Source organism: Macaca mulatta, chromosome 3 (assembly GCF_049350105.2).
Source record: "Macaca mulatta isolate MMU2019108-1 chromosome 3, T2T-MMU8v2.0, whole genome shotgun sequence".
NCBI classification, from domain to species: Eukaryota; Metazoa; Chordata; class Mammalia; order Primates; family Cercopithecidae; genus Macaca; species Macaca mulatta.
This window is the reverse complement of record NC_133408.1, coordinates 183337007-183363107: the sequence shown is the minus strand read 5'-3', so window position 1 is coordinate 183363107 and position 26101 is coordinate 183337007. Positions and strand designations below refer to the sequence as shown.

The window sequence follows — 26101 nt, the reverse complement described above, 5'->3', positions numbered from 1 at the left end:
TCTCTCTCTTTCCTTCCTTCCTTCCTTCCTTCCTTCCTTCCTTCCTTCCTTCCTTCCTTCCTTCCTTCTTTCCTTCCTTTTCTCCTTCTTTTTTTTTTTTTTTGACAGAGTCTCACTCTCTCACCCAGGCTGGAGTGCAATGGTGTGTCAGCTCACTGCCACCTCTGACTCCTGCATTCAAGCAATTCTCCTGCCTCAGCCTCCCAAGTAGCTGGGATTACAGGCACCTGCCACCACGCCCAGGTAATTTTTGTATTTTTAATAGAGATGGGGTTTTGCCATGTTGGCCAGGCTGGTCTCAAACTCCTGACTTCAGGTGATCTGCCTGCCTTGACCTCCCAAAGTGCTGGGATTACATCCAGCTTTTTTTTTTTTTTTTTTTTTTTTTTCCAGATCTAGACCTACAGAACTCCCAAGATCTGAAATACTCAACTCCAGGGAACTGGAAAACTGGAAACCCATTATTTGGACCCTTCATTAGAAGGAGTGAAATGAAGGATTCACCTCGGGAGAATGAAGTGAAAAGAGTGAAAAAAAATTCTACAGAGCCTCAGCCTGTGAAGAGAACTTAGTGATACTAGGTAACAATGTTAGACTTACTAAAAGCGAACTGAGGATTTGGAATGGTATTCATACTCATTGTAAAAACTCCTCTCTTGATGTATAATGTAATGATCTTACCATGTCATGAGACTGAGGAAGATGGAAGTTCCCTTCATTAATACTATAAAACACCTGAATTGGCCGGGCGCGGTGGCTCACGCCTGTAATCCCAGCACTTTGGGAGGCTGAAGCGGGCGGATCACGAGGTCAGGAGATCGAGACCATACTGGTCAACATGGTGAAACCCTGTCTCTACTAAAAATACAAAAAATTAGCCGGGCGTGGTGGTGGGCACCTGTAGTCACAGCTACTTGGCAGACTGAAGCAGGAGAATGGCGTGAATCCGGGAGGCGGAGCTTGCAGTGAGCCGGGATCGTGCCACTGCACTCCAGCCTGGGCGACAGAGCAAGACTCCATCTCAAAAAAAAATAAAAAATAAAAAATAAAAAAAACCCAGCTGAATTGAGAATCTTACCTGCCTGTACAGATGCTGCCAGAAGACCACATAGACTACCTTTCAAATTAGACACTGGAAAGATTGTTTCAGTCATGTTTATATTTTAATTTAGCTACGTATCCTACCTAGCTAAAAAATAAGAGCATGGTTATTGTGTCCAATGACAGTGAAAATGCTGAGAAGTGGTGATAACCAGGGAATATCATAGATTTGTAGCAGGGAGTGGTTTTATGCTTATAAGTATTATAGGATATTATAGGCCGGCTGCAAACTGTTGGGCTTGAAATATAGTCCAGGAAGTATAAGTTTCTTTTTCTGATACATGAATGATGTAACATTATCAAGGATATAATCTAGTGAGAAATTAATAAAAGTGGCATACAGTTGAGTCCTCTATATCATCTAAGTAGATTTCTCCCAATAAGCTGGAATTTGTGAAGTGGAATCCAGACACACACTTAGGAATCTGGGGAGCTGGGATGAGGTTTAGGGGAAATGTTGAAAAATATACAGTATTTTGTTTCTACAGAACTTTTCAAAATCTCGATCTTTTAAAGGTACATATGATGCCAATGTTGCCATATATCTCAGTCTAGAGAAATCTCAGAAAAATACAGTTATAATCATTGGACTACCATTCAATTCTGAGATCCAGCAACATGTGTACTTGGTTACTGTAGGTGGGTTTGTGTATTCAACAACTAATTATAGGAGGTTGGGATTTATAAATTAGAGAAGATAAACTCTATAATGAAAGTCTAAAAATCAAATCCCTAACAAGACACTGATAACTCCTTTTATGATAAAAAAGGAAAATCTTTTGAAGAAAGACATTTTAAAGGGATTAAATTAATAAAGTGAGTGTGCAAAATATGAATGATATAGACCCAACTAAACCACCTAAAGTGGAATAGGGAAGATCATTTGCAAATGCAGTTTCTAGAAACCCTGGGAATATGTTACAGAGTTGAAATTCAGTGTTTCAAATATCTGCTGTCTCTAGTCATAACATCACTGAAAAGTACATTAAATAAACAGCAAAAAATAGAAGAACATTTTAAAATATTTTGAATTTTTTTTTCTGTTGCAAGCATAAGATTAGCTAAAGGTTAATGATGAAATACTATGTACTTGGCACATAGTAAATGCTTAATAACATTTATTGAACAAATGAATATATGAACTCACTGTAGCTACTGCAATATAAATATAACTTAGTGACTCATATCCTGGGAAAACATAGATTTATAAAAGGTATCATAAATAAGTTAATAGCAAGGTATTCAAAAGCTTGAAAGTTCAGTATGGACAGACTTATAAATGAGAACTCTAATATATAGAGGAAAGTGTTGTGGTTAGGCAAGACACACTATTAGTAAAGAGATAATCACCACAAAAGAAAAAAAAGGCAATCAACTTTTTTTTTTTTTTTTTCTTGAGACGGAGTATTGCCCTTGTCGCCCAGGCTGGAGTGCAATGGCACAATCTTGGTTCACTGCAACCTCCACCTCCTGGGTTCAAGCAATTCTCCTGCCTCAGCCTCCCAACTAACTGGGATTACAGGCATGCGCCACAACACCTGGCTAATTTTGTATTTTTAGTAGAGACAGCGTTTCACCATGTTGGTCAGGCTGGTCTTGAACTCCTGACCTCGGATGATCCACCTGTCTCGGCCTCCCAAAAGTGCTGGGATTACAGGCGTGAGCCACTGCGCCCGGCAAGCAATCAGCAATTGTAATAGATGTCACAACCAGGGTTAGGAATAAAAATATCTTATTACAAGGCAGTAATTGAGAAGTCTATAAATACATAATCCTTGATGGGCAGATATGAAAAAAAAGTGATGTAAAAGAGATCATCTTTTATTGCCCAGTTGAAGCTAGAAGAATCTGGTTTGGGAATGGCAAAATCCTCACAGCTTCATCACCTAAATAGAGAATAATAACATTTATAAAAATTATGTGTAGTCACTAATACAATTAATTTAAATATTTTATCCCTTTTGAAGCTCTACAAAAGAGATTATTGACAAGCCTGGGGAAAAAAGATGCTCAAATCACCTAAAAATGGATCATCAGATACATGGAGAATGAAGTACTTAATTATCTAATAAGTGGGGGGGATTTGTTTAATTAATCCAAGGCTTTTACAGTTATTTATAATGCTTAACTCTATCTTGTACTTTTTTACTTGGCTATTGTGATGGCTTAGTCATTTAGCAAGAAGAACAATTAGAAGGGTTAGATAACTATGCCAAACAACACTAAATTGACGTGAATAGAGCAATTAACTCAGATACTGGTTTACTTCTACAGCAACTTACTATTCTATAATTATTATTATTATTTATTTTTAGACAGAACCATGCTCTGTCACCCAGGCTGGAGTGCAATAGCACAATCTCGGCTCACTGCAACCTCCACTTCCCGGGTTCAAATGATTCTCCTGCGTCAGTCTTCCAAGTAGCTGGGATTACAGGTGTGTGCCACCATGCCCAGCAATTTTTTTTTGAATTTTTGGTAGAGATGGGGCTTTGCTATGTTGGCTTGGTTGGTCTTGAACTCCTGGCATCAAGTGATCCGCCTGCCTCAGCCTGCCAAAGTCGTGGGATTACAGGCGTGAGCCACCTTGTCTGGCCAACTCTATGGTTTTCAAATGACTTATTTTTAGGTTGGATGAAGACCAAATGAAGTTCTACCCCTTCCTACCCTATGCAAACCCTGGGTTCCTAGATGGAAAACAGATAGAGCTAAGTTTAGGGTGTTGCTATTGTCAGGAGCAGTACCTTCATGACGAAGAAGAGAAAGATGATGATGACAACGTTGACGCGGGGGTGAATCCACACAGCTGACTGGCCCAGGCTCTCAAGATCACCTGCATGTTTCACCCACGTATTGTTGTCGAACAAAGTACTGATGGCTTCTCGGGGCATCAACTGAGAGAGGAAGAAGCAGAAGGGGTGGGTACTCCAGGGATCTCCTGTGCTTCCTTTTTTAGAAAACTTATTCCGTAGCCTCATTATTCAAGGGTCTCTTTTGCCCTTTTCTCAGGGAGAATCGCAAAAGTCTATCCTTGGACAAAACTACTTATACTCTGAAGCCTGAGGGATGTCCGTGCTGTTTCCTCTTTCCCATGCGGCCCCAGTAACCTAGTCATGTGCTTAGTGACCCGACCCCACCTCAGCTCCCCAAGAGCTGACCTCTCCGGCCATGAATTGACCCACTCCTGGTGGGAAGGTGAATGAGGCAATGACAAAGGTAACAATTCCAGGATACAGCAGGCGGCTGAAAAAGAAACAGAGTTAACCCCCACAATTCAGCCAACTCACAGTAAATACCATACTGAACGTCGGCAAGCTAAAGCTTCCTGTCTTCCACTGTAGTCTCGTTTATTTAACCGAAATTCTCTTTACACACACAAAAAATATTTGAGGCTGAGTGCAGTGGTTCATACCTGTAATCTCAGCACTTTGGGAGGCCAAGGTGGGCAGATCACCTGAGGTCACAAGTTCAAGACCAACCTGGCCAACATGGTGAAACCCCGTCTCTATTAAAAATACAAAAATTAACCAGGCACGGTGGCACATACCTGTAATCCCAGCACTTTGGGAGGCCAAGGAGGGTAGATCACCTGAGGTCACAAGTTCGAGACCAGCCTGGCCAACATGGTGAAATCCCATCTCTACTAAAAATACAAAAATTACCTGGGCATGTTGGCCCACGCCTGTAATCCCAACTACTCAGGAGGCTGAGGCATGAGAATCGTTTGAACCCAGGAGGCAGAGGTTACAGTGAGCCGAGATCACACCACTGCACTCCAGCCTGGGTGATGGAGTGAGACTCTGTCTCAAAAAACAAAAACAACAGAAAAATAATCTTTAAATGGGAGACCACACAATTTTCCCCCTCACCACAGTATCAGGGCTTCCTTATATTTTCATGCAAGCCACTCAGAGGCATTTAATGCCTTTCCCAAAGATAAAAAGGGAGGAACTCTTGGAGAAACCAGAAAGTAAATGGGTAGGGCAAAAGAAGGGCGGTGACTCACTGCTTAGCAAGAAACTGGCTGAGGGCCTTGTGATTTCGGACACCGAGCATGACTTGGCGATGCAGATACACAAATACAGCTCCCAGGAGCCCACAGCAAATCCTGAGGGTGTAATTTATAGAGTTGGAATCTTACAGATGTGAAATCCTCATCTCTTGGACCTGACTACTGCAGGGAAACAAATACCAGGCTTCCGTCTTTCCTATCGGCCCACATCCCCCCACCAATGTACTCTATCTGTGCCAACCCCACCTTCTTTCTGGCTTGGGTCCCTTCCAATCTACAGCCTCACCCCACACCCTGCTCACCACACACAGAGCAGGTAACCCCACTGACCCGATGACAGCAAAAGCTGGTAGTTCCTTCAGGTCAAAGGGGAAATCCATTCGGAAATTGGTTCTGAACAGAGCAGTGATGGTGACTGTAGGATGGAAAGGCCAGGATTATGGTGGGAGCTTTGTAGAAACCCAACAAGGAAACAGAGGTGGGCAGTTTTCAGGATTAATTCCTTCCTTCCTCCAATCCCAGTTTCTCCTCTTGAATGTATTTTCCTTTTTTCTACGCACACCCCTGCATGGACATACTCTCCCACTCCATGACCTGTATCTTTGTCATACACCCTTGGGCCTTGGTCCCACCCCACAAATGATCCCACCCATTATTCCTTTTCTGAACTGCCCCACAGAGTTTTCCTCTGCACCTCATTCCCAGTCTTTCTATTTCACACAGCCTCCACCCCAGGCCTCCTTGGTTACCAGCATCCTTGTTCCACACTGCCAGCACTCGGAACACGAAGGCGCTGAACGTGGCTGCAAAGAATCCTCGCCAGTAGTTCCGAACAGCAAAGTAGGTGGAGGTGACCTCGATGCTAAACAGCACTCCTGCAGGGGCACAGAAGTGTGGTCGGGGGCAGACAGCAGTGAAAGGGCTCCCCCACACTCCCCACTCCTTGGACCTAAGGAGCTTTTGCTGAAACATGAATCTGGGAGGAAGCAGTAGTGGAAAGTCATGAACTCTTGGATTCCCATGCTCAAAACCACACAACCGCTCAGGCTAGGAGTTTTTTATTCTTATTTTTATTTCAGACAAGGGATGGGTTCAACAAGACATAGAGAAGGTTGAAAATGAATGGGCCTTCAACTTCCAAAACATGAGGATCAAGTGTCCGTGCCCTCTGCATCCCTTAGAATGTAGGGTGGAATGGGGTTCACAACTGTCAGATATCCACAGGGACTAAAAGGTAGTTGAAAAAAATCTGCAGAAAAGTTAAGAGAGAGAAAGTTCCAGAGCAGGTCCTCAGTAGAGTTGCCAAGCAGAGCTCAGGATTTACAGGGACTCTCCATAGCACCCTCCTCTGGACTTTCCTACCACTCTACATATACCATGTACCCTGGAGCAACCTTATAAGGAAGACAGAACAAAAATAGGAGGGGACTTTGCAGGAGCTGACAATTCTCGATAGTTCAAGAAAAGAAGGTAGAGGAGTCATACCAATAATAATAATGATGATGATGATGATAATAATAATAATAATAATAATAATAATAAACTAATACTAGGCCGGGCGCGGTGGCTTATGTCTGTAATCCCAGCACTTTGGGAGGCCGAGGCGGGCGGATCACCTGAGGTCGGGAGTTCGAGACCAGCCTGACCAACATGGAGAAACCCCCATCTCTACTAAAAATACAAAATTAGCAGGTCGTGGTGGCGCATGCCTGTAATTCCAGCTACTCGGGAAGGCTGAGGCAGGAGAATCGCTTGAACCCAGGAGGCGGAGGTTGCGGTGAGCCGAGATCGCGCCACTGCACTCCAGCCTGGGCAACAAGAGTGAAACTCTGTCTCAAAAAAGAAAAGAAAAGAAAAGAAGAAAACCAAAAAACTAAAAACCTGACTTAAAAGGACCAACGCAAGGGGAAAAGCCAAGAGCCTAGAAGAAGATAAAAACAATCATGCTTAAGAAAAGTGGGTGAGGCAAAAGGAAAGCTAAGTAGTAGTTCTAAGTAGTACTGTTTCTGAGCGTAGGTGCTGGAGCAGAAATTGAGGGGGTAGATCTACAGAAAAAGAACAAGGGTTGGTAGGGACAAAGTAAGGAATGCCAGTGAGGGCATAAAAAGCAACACTCAAGAGAGGCAAAGAAAAAAAATCTTTCAACATATTAAGAATAAGGGGGGTGGACTTTAATCCGATGCAAAGTAAAAATTGATGACAAAATTACCTAAAACCTAGCTAAGCCTCATCTTTATCAAAAACGAGGAAAAAGAACCAGGGAAATGCAACCATGCACATAATTGGATGAATGGAGATGAGGCCTGACCTCAGGAAACCTTGAACTAGGCCGGTTTGTCCCCTTTCTCTCCGTGTGAACAGAGTGAACGCCCTCTTCAGGCAGCATCTCACATCCTAGTAATTTTCTTCTCCCTGTGCTATATTCAAAAGTCACATCTCTTGAATCCCCCAGGACCACCACCTTCTCTTCTATAGGTGACACTCGACTAGTTACATCGGGTCATTTGCTCCAAGGGGAGGGTGGCCTAATGGTTACATCAGGTCATTTGCACCAGGGGGAGGGTGGCCTAATGGTTACTCCTGAATACAGCAGCTGCTGCAGTTTGGCAGAGGATTTCCAGTGGTCAGTCCCAACTCCCCTTCCCTGGGAAGCCATCCAAAATCCTCCTCTTCAGGTCGAAACCATCTGTCCTTCAGCCTGCGCTCTCAGAATTTTGGGTTACTATAGCACTACCACTTTCAGATCCAGATATTTGTTTACATTTCTGAGATCCCCTAGGATTGAAAATTCCTTGGAGGCCGGGTGCAGTGGCTCACGCCTGTAATCTCAGCACTTTGGGAGGCCGAGGCGGGTGAATCATGAAGTCAGGAGTTCGAGACCAGCCTGGCCAACTTGGTGAAACTCCATCTCTACTAGAAATACAAAAATTAGTCAGGCGCGGTGGCAGGCACCTATAATCCCAGCTACTTGGGAGGCTGAGGCAGAATAATTGCTTGAACCCGGGAGCCGCAGGTTGTAGTGAGCCAAGATCGCGCCACTATACTCCAGCCTGGGTGACAGAGCAAGACTCCGTCTTGGAAAAAATAGAAAAGAAAATTCCTTGGAAACCAGCACCTAGTACGGTGCCTGGTGCATAATCAGGGCTGAATGTCTATTCTAGGGATGAGCAGGGGAGGAGAGGAAAGGACAGGATGAGGATAAAAGAGAACAGAAGAGAACAGAATTTCAGGAAACAGAGCAAGGCAATGGGCAATGTGGGGCAGACAGAGCTTCGTCAATCACCCCTTCTGCCCTGCTCTTCACATCACATCAGGTAAGCAGCTACCTCTGGGGCCTAAAAGAAGGATTTGACACAGCAGGAATTAGGTAGAGTGAGTCTCTCTCCTTTTCTATACCAGTAACAAAAGCAGTCAGCTTTGATTTGCCTGGGTGTAAACTATCCAACTGATGAATATTTTACAACAATTTTTTTGAAATCCTGGGCTAGGTTTTCTTTCCCATGACGTGGTTCTGGGACACTTTCCCTAGCAGTCTGTCACTGTATGCTCTGGAATGAGAGCTAATTTTAATATTAGCCTGAGCCAAACATAAAATGTGCAGTTAAAAGGAAACAAAGCATTAAAAACAAAAACAGCTTTTGGAAACTCTCCACTCAGGTTCTGGAACATTGCTCTCTTCTCCCACCCTGGATTCCCTCTCTACCTTCTCTGCTGCTCCTGTGCCTCTGCCCAACCCCAGCCTTTGTCCTTGGTCTCCTACTCGTCCTATTCACAAACACACTTTCTCTCTCAATTTCACGTATGCTCGTGCCATCACCTACACCTATATGCTGCTGATTAGCAAAGCTATGTTCCTGAGCTTCAGACTCGTCAACCCTGCTGCAAAAATGGTATCACCTAGATATGTCACAGGAACATCAAACTGAACACACTCAAAGTGAAACGTATCAGCTAGCTCCTCCCACCAGATCTGTTTCACTTCCCGTATACCCAATCATGGTTACTAACACCACTATCCACCCAATCGCCCTTGTAGGAAAGCTGGGTGTTAGCCTAGATCCCTCCTCTCTTTTACCCCACACAAAATTAATCACCAAGATGCCAGGCACAGTGGCCCTTGCCTGTAACCCCGGCACTGTGGGAGGCCGAGGTGGGTGGATCACTTGAGGCCGGGAGTTTGAGACCAGCCTGGCCAACATGGAAAAACCCCGCTTCTACTGAAAAAAAAAAAACAAAAATTAGCCAGGCATAGTGGCACGTGCATGTAGTCCCAGCTACTGGGAGGCTGAGGTGGGAGAATTGCTTGAACCTAGGAGACATAGGTTGCAGTGAGCCAAGATTGCACCACTGCATTCCAGCCTGGGCCAGAGAGCAAGACCCTCTCTCAAAAAGAAAAAATAAAATTAATCACCAGGTTATATCAATTTTACTTTCTATCATTCTTCTCTTTCTCTTCTGCCTCTGTCCAGTGCAGTCTCTTATTACACAGCATCAGGACTATGACAATCGTCTTCTTGTTAATCTCAGATTAATCCTGTTAATCCTCAGGCCGATTTTGTCCTGCACACATCTGACAAAGGGATTGGGTGGACACTCAAGGCTGGCCATGTCACTTCCTTGTGCACAAGTCTTTCATGGCTTTAATTCACCCATGACAGCATTTCCCAAAATCAGGTCTGTGAGATACTACAAATCCCACGAGACAGGGTTCTGTGGGAAATGGTGCATTAGAGCTACATTTTGGATATTCCCAATGCGTGTCACCATATCAAATGTTCTGGCAACTTTTTCTTTTTCTTTTTCTTTTCTTTTCTTTTTTTTTTGAGATGGAGTCCCACTCTGTTGCCCAGGCTGGAGTGCAGTGGCGCAATCTCGGCTCACTACAACCTCTGCCTCCCAGGTTCAAGCAATTATTCTGCCTTGGCTTCCTGAGTAGCAGAGACTACAGGTACCTGCCACCACACCCAGCTAAGTTTTGTATTATTAATAGACGTGGGGTTTCACCATATTGGCCAGGCTGTTCTTGAACTCCTGACCTCGTGATTCACCCAACTCGGCCTCCCAAAGTGCTGGCATTACGGGCATGAGCCACCGTGCCTGGCCACTGATAACTTTTCTAGTTTCAGAAAGAACTGTCTCTCTAACCAAGCACTTTCCAACTGATTTATAGAACCATTTTTACACATTAGATCTACAAAACCATGAAACACATTTATGCAAATCCTAGTCTAGAGAATAAATTCCATATTCTTATACATAGCCATGAGGGTCTCCATAATTCAGTCCCCCTTTACTTGTCCAGACTCATTTGCTATTATTCCTTCCTCTGTATCACCTGCTAATACGCAGCTACTGCCCCCATCTTGACTTTGCAATGCTGGTTCCTCTATCCAGAATACCCTGCCCCCACCATCCTCCTTGCCAGTCCTACTTATTATTCAAGCCTCATATCAAACACCACCTCTTTTGTGATGCTTCATGGGCTCTTGTAGGCAGGTTAGCATAAAGTTCCCACTGCACTTTGCCCCGGCTGCCACTGGGCCACTTTTTCGAGTGGGCTATGACGATAGGTTTGCCTGCCTGTCCAGCCTCTCAACAAGGAGCACCCTGAGTGTGCAAGATCCAGCACAGGGCCTGGCACAGAATGGGAGCAAGATGCTTGTCATTTTAGCGGAATGCTGAATTCTATTTGTTTCATTAGTGTAAGAAATTAAGAGCTGACTCCATAATGAATATAACATTTCAATACTAATTTTCCTTTCAGAATTATTCAGTATTCATTTTAAAAAATCAAGTAATGGGCCAGGCACGGTGGCTCACATCTGTAATCCCAGCACTCTGGGAGGCCAAGGTGGGTGGGTCACTTGAGGTCAGGAGTTTGAGAGCAGCCTGGCCAACATGGTGAAACCCCGTCTCTATTAAAAATACAAAAAATTAGCCGGGTGTGATGGTGCGGGCCTGTAATCCCAGCTACTAGGGAGACTGAGGCATGAGAATTGCTTGAACCTCGGAGGCAGAGCTTGCAGTGAGCCAAGATGGTATACTCCATCCTGGGTGACAGAGCAAGACTCCATCTAAACAAACAAACAAACAAACAACAACAACAAAAAGCCAGGAATGCCACCTGCAAATACCTTTGTGATTTACCATGTAATACAAACAGCCTAAACATAGCACCTTAATTTTTAAGTTCTTAACAATTTCTTGTGTCAACAGCAATGCTTTATCTGTGAATTTTTTCTTTTTTTTTTTTTTTTTTTTTTTTTTTGAGACAGAGTCTCGCTCTGTCACCCAGGCTGGAGTGCAGTGGCCGGATCTCAGCTCACTACAAGCTCCGCCTCCCGGGTTCACGCCATTCTCCTGCCTCAGCCTCCCAAATAGCTGGGACTACAGGCGCCTGCCACCTCGCCCGGCTAGTTTTTTGTATTTTTAGTAGAGACAGGGTTTCACCGTGTTAGCCAGGCTGGTCTCGATCTCCTGACCTCGTGATCCGCCCGTCTCGGCCTCCCAAAGTGCTGGGATTACAGGCTTGAGCCACCGTGCCCAGCCTCTGTGAATTTTTTCTTCCCTTTTCTACCACAATGGTTTCAGAACTGTTGCCTATAACTTCTCTATGATCTTTACCTCTCCCATACTTGACACAGGTCCAAGAAGAACCTTTCTGATTCTTCTCAGAAATTCCAGTGTTATGAGGAAAATGCAAATTCTCTTCACATTCAGAGAATCTGGCTGATTGAAACAAAACAACAAGAGTCTCCCAGTCTAAAAATATTCTTTAGACCTCCTGGATTTGAAAGGCTAAAGAGTAAATAAAGGTGAAAGTGGGTACAAATGTAAGTGTGAACGTTTAACATGTGCAAAAATCCAAATACACTATCCTCCACTGACAAGGATTAGTGCTTTTAATGAGTAGAGCTGAGGACAGAAATGTAAACAGGATGCTAGCTGGTATGCTTGCTAACTTGGGCTCCGAAGTCTGTGCTTTGCCACAGTGTTTGCATAAGTTAGATCATGCATTTGCATTAACTTTAAACTCTTCTCCATTTATCATTCCTGCGCCAAGTCATTTTAGTTCCCTGGAAGACTCTATGAAAAGATTGCTTAACATTTCCATAACTGAAAAGAAACCTCTAACAGTGGGTCTTTTAAGAGGCAAATGCCCTTCCTGCAATTTTGTTTCTTCACATATCTACTTAGTGTCCTTTTTATCATCAGTGAATCCAATGAATGACCTGTATAATTCTGCCCTGCTAATCTAGCGTTAATTGATTTTGATGAGTCAATACACAGATACGACTGCTTTCTCCGACTACATCCATTTGTTAATCATCCATGATAAGGAAAATAATCTGAGAAATCACTATTTGCCTTATACTTGGAGAAAGAGCTAAACTTAACTTTAAATTGCTATCAAGGGACATTTATCCTTTGAAACTCTCCTAACTATTCCTCACTAAAAGCTTACCATTAATCTAAATAAGGTCTACCTGAATTCCCATGCAATTAGTAAAGCACAACAAAATGTGGGTTTTTCCCTTGAAGGAGGAAGTTCATAGAGTTCTCCGTTAGAGATGTCATCAGCGTAGGGCAAAAACATCCAACAATACAAACAGGTTTTAAAATAATTAAGGGAGCCACGGAGACTGCCTTGGTTTTAATTCCCAGCTTGGACCTTACTAACAGAATGAACTTGCTCAAGTCACTCTCCCTCTCTGTAATTCAGTTCTCTCCTCTTCCTCCTCTGGAATATCAGTCTCATATGGCTTTGGCCAGGAGTAAAAGTAAGTGCTTAGAACGTTGCCTGGCACATAGCAAACGCTTACTAAAAATCAGCTATTCTTGTAAATAACCTGGTAATACCAGCACTTATGGATACTGATTCAAACTGTTTTGGGAGTCAGGCCAGGCAAGATGATTGATGGGGGAGGGGGCCAATCACTTGCCTCCAAGTGGTGTCCCAAAACAACAGCCGACTCCCACAGCACAGCCCACCGTCAGGATATCAGAGTAGTAGTATGGCTGCTACTAGGGGAGAGACAGACAGAGAGACAGGTGGAAGAGAGGGAGGTGGGCAGGCAGAGGACAGGAAAACAAGCAGGGATGGGGAATAAGGCAGAATGAGAGGCCTAAGTCACAGGGAGTCCTTGTGGTCCCATGTCCCCTATAATTCCCAGGCCAAGAGAAACTCAGTGAGTTTGGCAAAAAGGAATTAACCTCATAGCACAGCACCAAAATGAAATAGAAAATAGAAAATGAAATAAAAGTTAGGCAAATATATGCCAGGCATATAAATCAACAAATGATAAGCAGAAAAGAGACAGCAAGAACTCCAGAAAGCAGTACTAATACATCCTGCACCACACAGCAAGCAGTCTCAAAAGAATACACAGCCCTTTGGTGAAAAAATATAGGTATCTGGATCCTAGGGGCTGTGATCCACAGTCATTCCCTGGATGCCCACTCCAAAGCTTGTGGCACCCACCCAAAACCCCCTTCTAAGTCTTGCTTAGGCAGTCGGGATAGGGAGGAAGTGCAACTTGCCTCCAACACGGGCTGCAAAGCAGCATCCCACGCCCACCGCACAGGCCGACACCAGGAGGTCAAGCTGCCCAGGCACGGTCTGCAACAGAGAAGCACGCGGGACAAGGGGGTGGAGGGGTGGGGCAGGCGGGGCGTATGTAAGAGGTGGGGTGAGGGATTGGCAGCTACACAGGGAAGGGGGAGCACAAGAGGGAAACGTGGAGGGAAACTGACACAGAGGGGATGGTATGGACTAGCAGGGAGAGCATGGGAGCAGACCACAGGCCAGCCCTCCATGTGGGGGCACAGGTCAAAGAGGGGTGGGCATTCAGAGGACAGGCACAGGTTAAACAGAGGCATTATGTGGCTAGGGTAGGCGGACAGGGGGACGAGGAAGGGAGCGTGGATTAGTGCGATGCTCCCTCAGCACCACAGCCAGCCCAGAGCAGAGGCAGCCCTCCCAACACCCTGGACACACAGCCGGACTCCTTCTACCACCTGGCCCCGGCTCATTTCGCTGTCTCAACCTTACCTCATATACCCCACAGAACACAGACATGAACTTGCTGAGGACAGCAGCACAGATGCTGGCAATGTGGACGAAGGGGCCCTGGGGGAGGGGCAGCAAGGGGGCAGAGGTCAGAGGCCCGATGGAGGCTCTGCAGCACTCGCTGGACTAACGTTCCTTACTCCAGGCACTGTGCCAGGGGCTGCAAATACAGGAGTTACGCAGAGGTCCCGTCCTCACGAGGCCTCATCCCAGGGAGGAGGAAGAGGAGAAACCAGTGTGTTTCTCCTCTCCAGAGAGCAAGGGTGGCGGAGGGTGGGAGGGCACGTGTTTAGAGGAAAGAGCCTGAGGAGCCTCCCTCAAGTAGAGCTTTGAATGATAGGCGGGAGGGAGCCACGCAGATGTCAGGAGGAAGAATGTTCCAGGCTGGGAAAACAGCACACAGGGGCCCTGAGGGGCCCAGGGCAGAGTGACTGAGGGACAGAAAGGAAACCTGTGAGCCAAACACAGGGAAGCGGGGGCAGAGGCCTGGAGAGAGGAGCAGCCGGAGTTCACGGTCTCGAAGGCCATGTAAGAAGCTCCGATTAGGCCGGGGCGTGGTGGCGCATACCTGTAATCCCAGCACTTTGCAAGGCCAAGGCGGGCGGTCACCTGAGGTCAGGAGTTCGAGACCAGCCTGACCGATATGGTGAAACGCCATCTCTACTAAAAATACAAAAATTAGCCAGACGTGGTGGCGTGTGCCTGTAGTCCCAGCTACTCGGGAGGCTGAGGCGGGAGAATCACTTGAACCTGGGAGGTGGAGGTTGCAGTGAGCCGAGATCGCACCACTGCACTCCAGCTTGGGCAAGCGAGCTAGACACTGTCTCAACAACAACAACAAAAAAACTTTCAGTTTTATTTTAAGAGGCATGGAAAGCCTTAAGAAGTTTTTGACCAGGGGTCAGATGAGGCTGATTCCATTTTAAAAAGATGCCTCTGGCTGCTGGGTGGAATATGGCAGTAGGGGGCAAAGGTGCACACCAGCAGAGAACAGAAGGAGGCTGCACCCTACTGAGCAACCTTGAAAATAGCACAGCCTCATTCTCAGTCCTGGTTTTCTCAGATTCAAGCAAAGGAATTGGTCTGGATGATCTCTAAGACAGTGTTCTCAACCAGGGGAGATTTTGTCCCCCAGGGTCCATATGGCAATGTCTGAGGACATGCTGGTGTCACAACTGGGGGATGCTGCTGGGCATCTAGGAAGGGTCAGAGGCCAGCAATGCTGCTAAGTCCCCTCCACTGCGCAGAACAGCCTCCAAAAGCACGGAGTTATCCAGCCCCAAATGTCAGGGGTGTCCAGGCTGAGAGCCTGCTCCAAGCTCCCCAGGCTGTGCGGTTTTTGTCATTGGACCCCAGGTGGAGGACCTTCCAAAGCACTTCCCCTTCCTAGTGTCCCCTGGCCCTGGCCTTGGTCCTGTTCCTCTGATCCTCTTCCACTCCCAGAGCTCCCTCTAGAGCTGGTGCCACCCTGGCTCCTGAGGGCCCTTCCCAGCTCTTGCTTCTGTCATGCCAGGCCTACCTCTTTCCCCACGGGGATGCCACTGCCCAGGCCCGCAGTCAGGGCGACAACCTTGGCCACAAAGGCTTTTATCGTGAGGTATTCCTTCAGGACAACCCCACGAAGTATTGTCTTCATTTCAGGGATTCCAGAGCCTAAAAGCGTTGAAAGATTATGTGCGGAGTCAAGGTGGAGGTTAAAAGGGAGATGACTGTTCAGAATATGGGAATGGGAATTGGAGAGGGCTGAAGAGGCAGTGGTGGGGAGGGTGGGGCCCGGCAGCACCGGACTGTGGGTGGGGCTGGATGATGGGGGAGACAGACAGGGCCCCTCTCAGGCCACCCAGCTCAGGCTGAGTCTGGTGGCAAGTTCTCACCGACAGCCTGGGGAGAGATGAGGTGGCAGAAGAGGGCGCTGAAGAGGATGAGGACGAGTGGGAAGGTGACCCAGACCAGGAACTGCAGAGGAAGGCTGGGCCGCATCTGCGCGTAGGACCACTTGTAGGCTGCGGAGACACATGCCTGGGGTTAGGCAGAGCGTGGCTGAGCAGCTGTGTCCACAGCACCAGGAAGTGTACCTGGCGTGTTCTCAGGCCGTGCTCATTCTGTGTGCCCCTTCCAAGATGGTGCTGCTCTCATTTGACACATGGGAAGCCTGAGTTATGGGAGGTGATGTGGCCTGTTCCAGTTGGTAGTTGGTGGCTGTGTCATGAATCCCACTGGAGTTTTGACTTCTCCCTTGCCTTCCCCTCACCCTGCCCTGGTGTGGTGGTTAGCATGGGACGAGCTAGGACAGATCTGGCCCTTGAAGGGCTGGAGGACTGGGTGTGACCAACCACCCGGTGTGCCCAGAACCAAGGGGCTTCCTGGGATTCAGGATGTTCAGTGCTGAAACTGGGAAAGTCCCTGGGAAACTGGGGCAAGTTGGTTACCCTATTAGAGGGCATCCACTGTTTGGGTGGCAGTGAGTGGAGGGGCGTAAGAAGTGGAGCAGGGCTAGGTCTGGTCTTTTATGGGCCTGGAGTCCCACCTGATCCCTCTCTGTGCAACATTCGTTTCCCATAACACACCCTGCTTACCCTAGGTAGAAACTCCAGAAACAGCTGTGGGCAAAGGTCCAGGTTAAACCTACCCTGAAGGCTTTTGGCACTGACGTAGTCCATGCTCCAGCTGACCAGAGCCATCAGCAGTCCCAGAAGCACCAGAAAGATCCAGTCTTCCCCTAACTTTCTTCTCACCACCTGTCCCAGGCGGCGGACACAATCTAGGAAGAGATGGGGGGAAAAAATATATATATATATATAGAGAGAGAGAGAGAGAGAAAAAGAGAGAGAGAGAGAGAGAGAACAGCTAACCAGTCACTACTTTGGGTGCTAGACCCAAGATGGGGGGGGAAGCTTTGGGTCCATACATCGTACGCACTGAGTTTCTCATTACCCCTCTGCTGATCGCTGCTCTGGCCCCGGCAAAAGGCACCAAAGTCCAACTCCCCATGAATACTTGAATTCCTTTCTAAAACTCATTTCTTGAAGTTGTGGGAGGAATAACAGGGAATAGGCAAAGTGCAAAGGAGGTGGAGAGAGGTGCCGTTTCCTTAATACTTAGAGGGGCCAAGCATGGTGGCTCACACCTCTAATCCCAGGACTTTGGGAGGCTAAGGCGGGAGGATTGCTTGATGCCAGGAGTTCAAGACCAGCCTCAGCATCTCTACAAAAAAGGTTTTAAAATTAGCTGGGCATGGTGGCATGTGCTTATAGTTTTAGTTACTGGAGAGGCTGAGGCAGGAGGATCACTTGAGCCCAGGAGTTCTAGGCTGCAGTGAGCTATGGTCACTCCACTACACTTCAGTCTGAATGACAGAGTGAGACCCTGTCTCTTAAAAAAAAAAAAAGGGTAGAGTTTTTGTAGCAGGGAAAAGAGTACGTATGTGCAACGGGATGACCAAGTTATTCTCCTAATCCCTATACCTCTTTCTACTCCAGATTTATTTATTCCTCAGTCCCCATCACCTTGACATTTGGAATAGTGATCCTCATCCTTGCTGTCCACGGTAGAACTGGAGCCCGTCTTCTTGGGCATCCCTATGTCCCGTTCCCTGTCTGAGAATTGTTCTTTGTGATGGCCATAAATCTGGACAGAGAGAGAATGATCAGTGTCTGCCTTGTTGAAGAGTAAAAAAAAATAATAGACAGAGGGCAGCAGACAGACTCACAGAAGAAAAGAGCAGCAGCTTTTTTGAATTCTGGGAGTTGACTGCATGCGGGGTGACTTTGTGGTCATCCCTGCCCTCTAGTCTCCACCCTCCATTTCCACATTTCCCACCCTTTCCCTTGTCCATTCATCCTACCTTCTCTCCACCCATTCTCCAACCTGTACTCACCTTGATCCAAGGTAACCTTAATAAAGGAGGCCAGTTTCTGCTTTGAAGCAGAGGTACAGGACTGTGCTGAACCCAGCAGCCCATATCAATCAGGTGTTTTGTGTCACTGCTTTCTGTATGTCCCACAATTTCCCCAGACCACCTGCATTAACTTTCCTCCTAATATGAACGGTGAGGACAGACTGGATTATCAGGGCAGTCTTGGTTGCACTTTGCCTTGGTGTGTCTAGCCTTACCTGAGGCGCCTCAGGTCCTCTGTCAAGCTTCAAGCCCATCTACCTCATCTCCTAGCGCTTGTATGCACACACAGGAACTAGCTTGAAAAGGCAGGTCAATCTACTTCTTCCTACAGCCAGATAATTAGACCCCCACCTGCCCTACATGTGAAGGGGGCAGAGCAGCTCCCTCAGATCTGGTGGCCCTCCACTTCCATCCCGAGACAGAGCACGTGTGTCTGTGTGGAGTATGCAACAGCTCAAACTGCTTTTAGCCTGCCCCACTCCCACTGCACTAACCGTCCTCTGGGGCCAGGGTCAGTCCAGGCCATGTTGCTGGATTCTGGGAGAGCCTGAGTAGAAGAGATCTGATTTCACAATATGAGCAGCATTTTACGCCGCAGTCCTGAACAGGCACACGCATGAATTACCCTGCTCGTGGCTGTTTGTCTTCTGGGTTAGTGACCGAGGAAGGCAGTGTTTCCTTCCAAACCCTACCTGGGACCCAGAGAGAGAAGATACTTCCCAGTGGAAGTCAGACAGCTGAGGCTGTCTCAGCTCCTCGAGGCCCCAGGCCGGTGGAGACGAGGAAGGGGGTTGCCTCATATCATCATACCTGGGCTGGGAAAACGCTTCAAGGGCCAGATCTGTTCTAGCTGGTCCCATGCTAACCACCACACCAGGGCAGGGTGAAGGGAGGGCAAGGGAGAAGTCAAAACTCAAGTCTACAAGTGATACAATGTCTGGGATTTGTTAAAAAGTATTCCACCGTGTAAACCAGGCTCGGTGGTTCACGCCTGTAATCCCAGCACTTTAGGAGCCTGAGGCGGGCAGGTCACCTGAGGTCAGGAGTTGGAGATCAGCCTGACCAACATGGAGAAACCCTGTCTCTACTAAAAATACAAAAATTAGCCAGGCATGGTGGCGCATGCCTGTAATCTCACCTACTCAGGAGGCGGAGGCAGGAGAATCGCTGGAACCCGGGAGGCGGAGGTTGCGGTAAGCTGAGATCGCGCCATTGCAACTCCAGCCTGGGCAACAAGAGCGAAACTCCATCTCAAAGAAAAACAAACAAACAAACAAAAGTATTCCACAGTGTGTAGAGGGGTGAGGGTGGGGAAGGGGAGAACAGATGGAACAATAGTGACAAAACATTGATAACTGGGGGGTTCTTGGGGCTTCACTATACCATTCTGTTTTTGTGTAAGTCTGAATTTTCCATAATAAAAATGAAACAAAGAAAAACTAATCCAAACTCTTGTTTGCTTTTGAGACCTGTAGAAAACAGCTCAATTTTACTCCCCAAACTAACCATAGCTTCCCAACACGAGGCTTCATGCTCACCTGGCCAGTCTCCTCACTGTCACCAGGAAGTGCCATAATGGCACTGTTACTCAAGTTGTCATCCCACCCAGGTACGACCACGTAAGTCAGTGAGAGCACAGGGCCGGGGGAGGGGTCTTCCCCCCTACTGATCCCAAATGGTGTTCAAAGGCCTAGTCAGACCCCGCTATCTCCAGGGAACCTTCCCAACGCTCGATACCAGCCTACACTGACCTGTATGTCCCTGTTCTCTACTGGGTCCCTGGTGCTGCCTTTGCAAATACTCCTGGGGGTTGGTCAGAGACTGAGAGCAGATCCTTTTGACCCCCAATGTTGAGATCCCCTGCACAGCTCATGCCTCAGCTTCCCAGCCCTAAACCTAAAGGAACTGTAGGCTCCCTATTAAAAAAAAATTAATTAATTAAAAAAAGTATTTTAAGTTATGACCAGACGGGGCGCAGTGGCTCACAGCTGTAATTCCAGCACTTTGGGAGGCCAAGGTGAGTGAATTACCTGAGGTCAGGAGTTCGAGACCAGCCTGGCCAGCATGGCAAAAACCTGTCTCTACTAAAAGTACAGAAATTTGCCAGGCATGGTGGCGGGTGCCTGTAATCCCAGCTACTCAGGAGGCTGAGGAAAGAGAGTTGCTTGAACCCAGGAGGCAGAGGTTGCAGTGAGTCCAGATAGCACCACTGCACTCCAGCCTGGGAGACAGAGTGATACTCTATCTCAAAAAAAAAAAAAAAAAAAAAAAAAGAGAAAGTTCTGGCCAACTGTCCTCTGGACAAATTCTATCCTCTGTTGTTCTCTGCATTCTTTGGAGGGAGAGGCACACTTACTTATTAGCCATGACCTATCTTTTTCCATGACAATTTCACAACCTTTCCTTTAGTTGTGCCCATCCCCATTCCCCCTTTCCTTGGTGGTCATATCCCACCAATCCCACAGCAGGAGGCTGCTCATCCCTAAACACTCCTAATTAGTCTGCATACTTCTGTTGCTGGGATCACATCTCTGCACTTTTTCAGGTGCCTAACACTTAATAGGTTCTTACTTGATCATCTTGCCACCTAAAAGCTTGATTACATCTCTGCTCATTTTGATGTTGGTAGATCTTTGATCACTGATATGCAATTCAGTCTGTTTTCTACACTTGTCCAATTCCTTTCTTCTGCCTTTCACAGAAAGATTCGTGTGTTTGTGTATTCTGCAGAGGGTCACAGAGGCAGAAATCTGGCAGTGTCTGCCTGTGGGTGAGGGTGTAGGAGACAGCTCCCAGCACACTGCAGTGTGGGCTCCTACGCAATCCACTCCACGTAGGTTATGTAAGCACGAGCTATTCGTGCATGTGAGGCTCTGCTGTTTCCCCATAAGATTCGGGTACTCTGTTGGTAAAGGTTGTATGAAACTGCATGCATTTCTCTCTAAGTGCATATTTAGGTGAGCCCAGATTTCCAAAGATTTTAATATTTTGAACACATTACCATGTATTTGTTTTTTAAGTTAAAAAAATGTGACACTGCTCCCTCTTTTTACCCAACTCCTAATTTTCACCAGTCTCTGGCACCACTGTCTCCCCTCACCCGTGGCTCCCCTCTCCCCTTATAGCACTTTACCTGTGTGGGGTGGACGTTGTGTCGGGGGCCTGCATCCTTCCGGAGCCTGTGCTGGAGGCCCCCGTTCTCAGAGGGCAGTCCGTAGCTGGTGCAGTGTTCAAAGGGCATATACTGGTACTGGGGGTCACTCCCCCACCAGCTTTGTTCACCCCCACGCTGCTGTGACCGGGATTGCTCCATGTTCCCTCCCCCCGAGCCCCGGCCAGGCCTTGGCCTGCTTGCCCCTGTCCTTCCCCCAGTGTAGCTCCTTAAGCCTCTGCTCTTGCTGTCCCCAAGGCGTCTGGGGCAGCATGCCCACCTCCAGCTATTTATAGCCCCTTCTCCGTCACATGATCCCCCACTGCCACATCTGATCTGCTTGGGGTCGAAGCAGGTGTGAGTGCAGTGCGGGGGTGGGGGTTGGGATGAGGACCTGAGGGACAGCCCCACAGGGAATTCCCTCTGCTGAGCCAGTGGCATTGTCCCCCTCCTTAGTCACCAGTAGTAGACTTCCAGCTCCATGTCACTGGTCCCTCTATAAATATCGCCTGGATCTGGATGAGAAACTGCTGAGTATGCTCTCAAACCTATGTGTAGAGCCGGATCTGCATGGAAGCCCTCCAGCTGCCCATCTCTCTTCTTCAGGATGCGGAAGGTGAGGGGTGGGTGCTGGATAAAGATGAAGTGACTCGAAGATCTGGAAACACTGGGGCGTTAACTCACCTGGGAGAGTAACTGGTGCCTCTCTGCCACCTCTCCTGGCTGGCTTGTTCCCAACTCTGTGTCCACCCAGGGTTCTGTCTGGCCAGCTCTGCCATCCCATCCCATCCCATGTCCAGCGTTCTTCTCCAGCTCTTTGCCCTTCTGTCTGCCAGAGGCTGCTAATAACAGCTTGGGGGCATCCCCTGATCCCATCCTTATCACCCGCTGGGTGTGGAACGCTTATGGGAAGTGGGAAGTCAGGGGTCGGTAATAGACTTGGGTTCCAGAATTTCTCCCACTTCCCAGACTGTTAGGTGTCAGCCACGCTGCTAACCTGGAGGGACTGAGCTTCCATTTGGACTGTGGAGCGCCCACACTGGCTCCATCAGATAGATTACAGGGGAGATAGCAGGGGAGAATTGAAAGTAGACAAGAGGCACAGGGAAGGGAGAGGTGGCAAAGGAGTGAGGGCTTCTCATGACAAGCCCGACAAACATGAAAGATGATGGGGAAGTGTTCTCTGCTATTCTTCCCTTTTCAGGTCAATAAATACTTTTTGGCCAAGGACAAACTTTTCTTTCTGGCATCACATTATAAAACCAATTTTCCTATGACATATCTTCCCTATGAACTCGTCACTATAGGAGAAAAGTTATGAACTGGGCCGAAGTGAAGTTTAGGATCCATTACCAAGTGGGGTCTGTCCCAGGACAGTCCAAGTTTAGGGACTGCAGGGCAGGGACAGCAAACATCTGGTCTACAATGTGATTTCGACCTAGGCTAAATGGAACCACCTAAAGCAAGAGGGAAGCCAATATCATTAAAAGTACTTTTTCTAGGGCCTCAACATCATTAATCATCAGGAAAATACAAATCAAAATCATAATGCAATATCACCTCGTACCTATCAGGATGGCTATCATCAAAAAAGCAAGAAATAGCCAGGTGCGAGGGCTCATGCTTACAATCCCAGCACTGTGGGCGACCAAGACGGGCAGAATGCTTGAGCCCAGCAGTTAGAGACCAGCCTGGCAACATGGGGAGACCTCGTCTCTATAAAAAATACAAAAATTAGCCAGGCATGGTGGTGCATGCCTGTAGTCCCAGCTACTTGGGAGGCTGAGACCAGAGGATCACTCAGGCCCGGGAGGTGGAGGCTGCAGTGAGCTGGGAAGCCACCACTGCACTCCATCCTGGCTGACAGAGTGAGATTATGTCTCAAAAGAATAAATGAATAAAAAGATGAGATAAATGTTGGCGAGAATGCAGAGAAAAGGGAACCCTTGTGCACTGTGGGTGGGAATATAAACCGGTATAGTCATTACGAAACAGTATAAAAGTTCCTCAAAAGGTAAAATCAGAACTGCCATATGACTCAGCAACTCCCATATATCGAAAGGAAAGGAAATCAGTATCTTAAAGAAGTATCTGCACTCCCATGTTCATTGCAGCATTATTCACAATAGCCGAGAAACGGAAAGAACCTAAGTGTCCACTAACAGATGAATAAAGAAAATGTCATGTGTACATAAATATATATAATGGAGTACTATTCAGCCCTGACAAAGAAGAAAATTCTACCATTTGTGACAACATGGATGAACTTGGAGGACATTATGCTAAGTCAAAACATGACATTATGCTAAGTCAAAACATGACATTATGCTAAGTCAAAACATTGCAGACGCAAAAAGAAAAATACTGCATGATTGCACTTGTATGTGGAATCTAAAACAGTCAAACTCATAGAAGCAGAAAGTAGAGGGTAGTTGCCAGGGGCTGGGCTGGAGTAGGGGATGGGAGAATGGGGACATTTGGTCAAAGGATACAAAGGTTCAGTTATACAAGATGAGAAAGTCCTGGAGATCTAATGTACATGGTGACTATAGGTAGTAATACCACATACTTGAAATTTGCTAAGAGGGTAGATCTCGAACGCTCTCACCTCCCTCCACTCCCACAGCAACTATGCGAGGTGATGGATACGGTAACCGGCTTGATTGTGATCATTTCACAATGTATACATATATCAACACATCAAGTTGTACACTGTTGGAGGCCGCACAAATGTTTCTTATGATTAGGCACAATTGAAGCCTGTCAGTAACAATATGAACCTGTGATCAATTAAGCAGCTGACCAATCATTACCTCCTCCTTGTTCTTGTTACCCAGTAAATATCAAGGGCTGAGAAGCTTGGGGGGGCTACCTTTGCTCACCAGAAGCAGGGAGTTCTCTTCTCCATGTTGCCTTTCCTTAAAACAGTTTCTTTTGTCTTAAGTTTTCATTTCTACATTCGTCCCTTTGTTTAGTCATAATGACGGTTTCAAGTGGTAACAGTAGTAACTGCTGTAATCATGGTCTCAAGTAGTAGTTGTGGCAGTCAGCCACAGTACACCTTAAATATGTATAATTTCTATTTGTCAATTATACACCAATATAGCTTAAAAACATCTGCTCTAACAACAGTCCTACAAACCTCAGGGCCTATGAATCTCTCCAAAAAATTACAAGTGAATTGAGAAACTAAAGATTCTGTGATGACACCCACCTTCTCTGCAGGCAGAAAATAAGGACGGACATCTATGGGACTGGCATGAGCAGAAAGGATTACTTTCTTAATAAAGAAAATAGAATCCATGGGTTCCGCCCTCCCTCCGCGCCTCTACCCTGGCCGCTGCATGGGAGAGAGGCTGAGATGGCAGGTGAGATCGCCAAAGCTCACGTCACTCGGCCTGGTGGCAACACGATCTTCGGGAAGATATCTGCAAGGAAATCCCAGCCAACATCATTTTTGAGGATGACCGGTGCCTTGCTTTCCACGACATTCCCCCTCAAGCACCGACACATTTTCTGGTGATACCCAAGAATCATAGATCCCAGATTTCTGCAGCAGAAGATGATGACGAAAGTCTTCTTGGACACTTAGTGATTGTTGGCAAGAAATGTGCTGCTGATTTGGGCCTGAATAAGGGTTATAGAATGGTGGTGAATAAAGGTTCAGATGGTGGACAGTCTGTCTATCAAGTTCATCTCCATGTTCTTGGAGGTCAGCAGATGCACTGGCCTCCTGGTTAACCACGTTTTGGGGATAATTTTCCCTTCTCTAGGCAATGATTAAGTTAGGCAAGTTCCAGTATGTTAAACAGCACACTTATTTTTGCCTGTGTATGGAGAGATTCAAGAAATAATTTTAAAACCGCAGACATAACAAAACACATTGTTGCATGAAAAAAAAAAAAAATAGAGTGCCAAGGTAACATTGTATTCCTTGGAGGGCTTCAGAAACAAGATTCTCCCCTGTTTGTGGAGTATAGCTCTCCTGAAGGTAATCAGTTGCTGTCGGAACTTGATAAATATAAGCAGCAAATATGAGATGCAATTATGATTTTCTTACTATTTCTGAGAAAGGCAGGTCCCTAAAACAGAGCAGCCTAGTCATGGACTCTGAGATTTGAAGGCCGAGACCAGTGGAGTGAGGAAAGTACTCACATCCAGCCAAGCTGAGTGGAAGTGTGTGGTCTAGAAGGAAAGCACCAACTGCAATTCTTAAAACCAGATTCTGAAATTAGGAGGGTCAAAGACATCTACAGGCTGCCAGTGCTGGAGGACAAGGGTTTGAGAGTAAATATCCTGTGTTTGAAATTAGGAATAGTTTAAATCCCATGGGTTTAAATCCCTGCAAGAGAACAAGAAAAGAAAATGTAAACCATGCCCACTCCTCACTCCATCACTCCGCTGGGCCTAGAAGCTTAGGTTCTTATTTGGAGGCACAAAGATGGGCTTCCGGGAATTCCTATGAAGCTCCTGAATGTGGAAGCAAATTCATAAGCATGCATAAATGATAGATAATCTGTCGGGGTTTATTTTATTTACTTATTTTTTGAGATGGAGTCTCACTGTCACCCAGGCTGGAGTGCAGTGGCACGATCTCTGCTCAGTGCAACCTCCTCCTCCTGGGTTCAAGCAATTCTCTCACCTCAGCCTCCCGAGTAGCTGGGATTACAGGCACTCATCGTCATGCCCGGCTAATTTTTGTATTTTTGTAGAGACGGGTTTCACCATGTTGGCCAGGCTGGTCCTGAACGCCTGACCTCAGGTGATCTGCCCACCTTGGCCTCCCAAAGTTGTTGGGATTACAGGCGTGAGCCACTGCACCCGGCCTCTTTTGGGGTTTTAAATAGATCATCCTAGGGTCCATTATAC

At 46.8% G+C, this 26101-nt stretch overlaps 1 protein-coding gene and 1 pseudogene across 3 annotated transcripts in view; one reads left to right on the top strand and one right to left on the bottom strand.

Annotated features, from left to right (window-relative positions):
- Positions 1 to 21596, bottom strand: part of CLCN1 (chloride voltage-gated channel 1) — a 37443-nt gene extending 15847 nt beyond the window's left edge. The window contains exons 1-12 of one of the 3 annotated variants that reach the window (XM_077997609.1): positions 21215 to 21596; positions 17690 to 17810; positions 16813 to 16944; positions 16058 to 16186; positions 15703 to 15836; positions 14166 to 14243; positions 13057 to 13135; positions 5863 to 5988; positions 5444 to 5528; positions 5108 to 5209; positions 4260 to 4344; positions 3846 to 3995 (exon numbers count right to left, since the gene is read on the bottom strand). In XM_077997609.1, coding sequence (XP_077853735.1) covers positions 3846 to 3995; positions 4260 to 4344; positions 5108 to 5209; positions 5444 to 5528; positions 5863 to 5988; positions 13057 to 13135; positions 14166 to 14243; positions 15703 to 15836; positions 16058 to 16186; positions 16813 to 16944; positions 17690 to 17810; positions 21215 to 21394 — 1401 coding nt within the window. In that variant the 5' untranslated portion in view covers positions 21395 to 21596. Of the gene's footprint in view, positions 1 to 3845; positions 3996 to 4259; positions 4345 to 5107; positions 5210 to 5443; positions 5529 to 5862; positions 5989 to 13056; positions 13136 to 14165; positions 14244 to 15702; positions 15837 to 16057; positions 16187 to 16812; positions 16945 to 17689; positions 17811 to 18296; positions 18444 to 21214 lie in introns of those variants that run through there. The other 2 variants (XM_001092282.4, XM_077997608.1) reach the window with 2 other exon arrangements.
- A 2997-nt stretch (positions 21597 to 24593) lies between these two features.
- Positions 24594 to 25079, top strand: LOC704450 (adenosine 5'-monophosphoramidase HINT1 pseudogene; annotated as a pseudogene).
- Positions 25080 to 26101: the final 1022 nt, after the last annotated feature.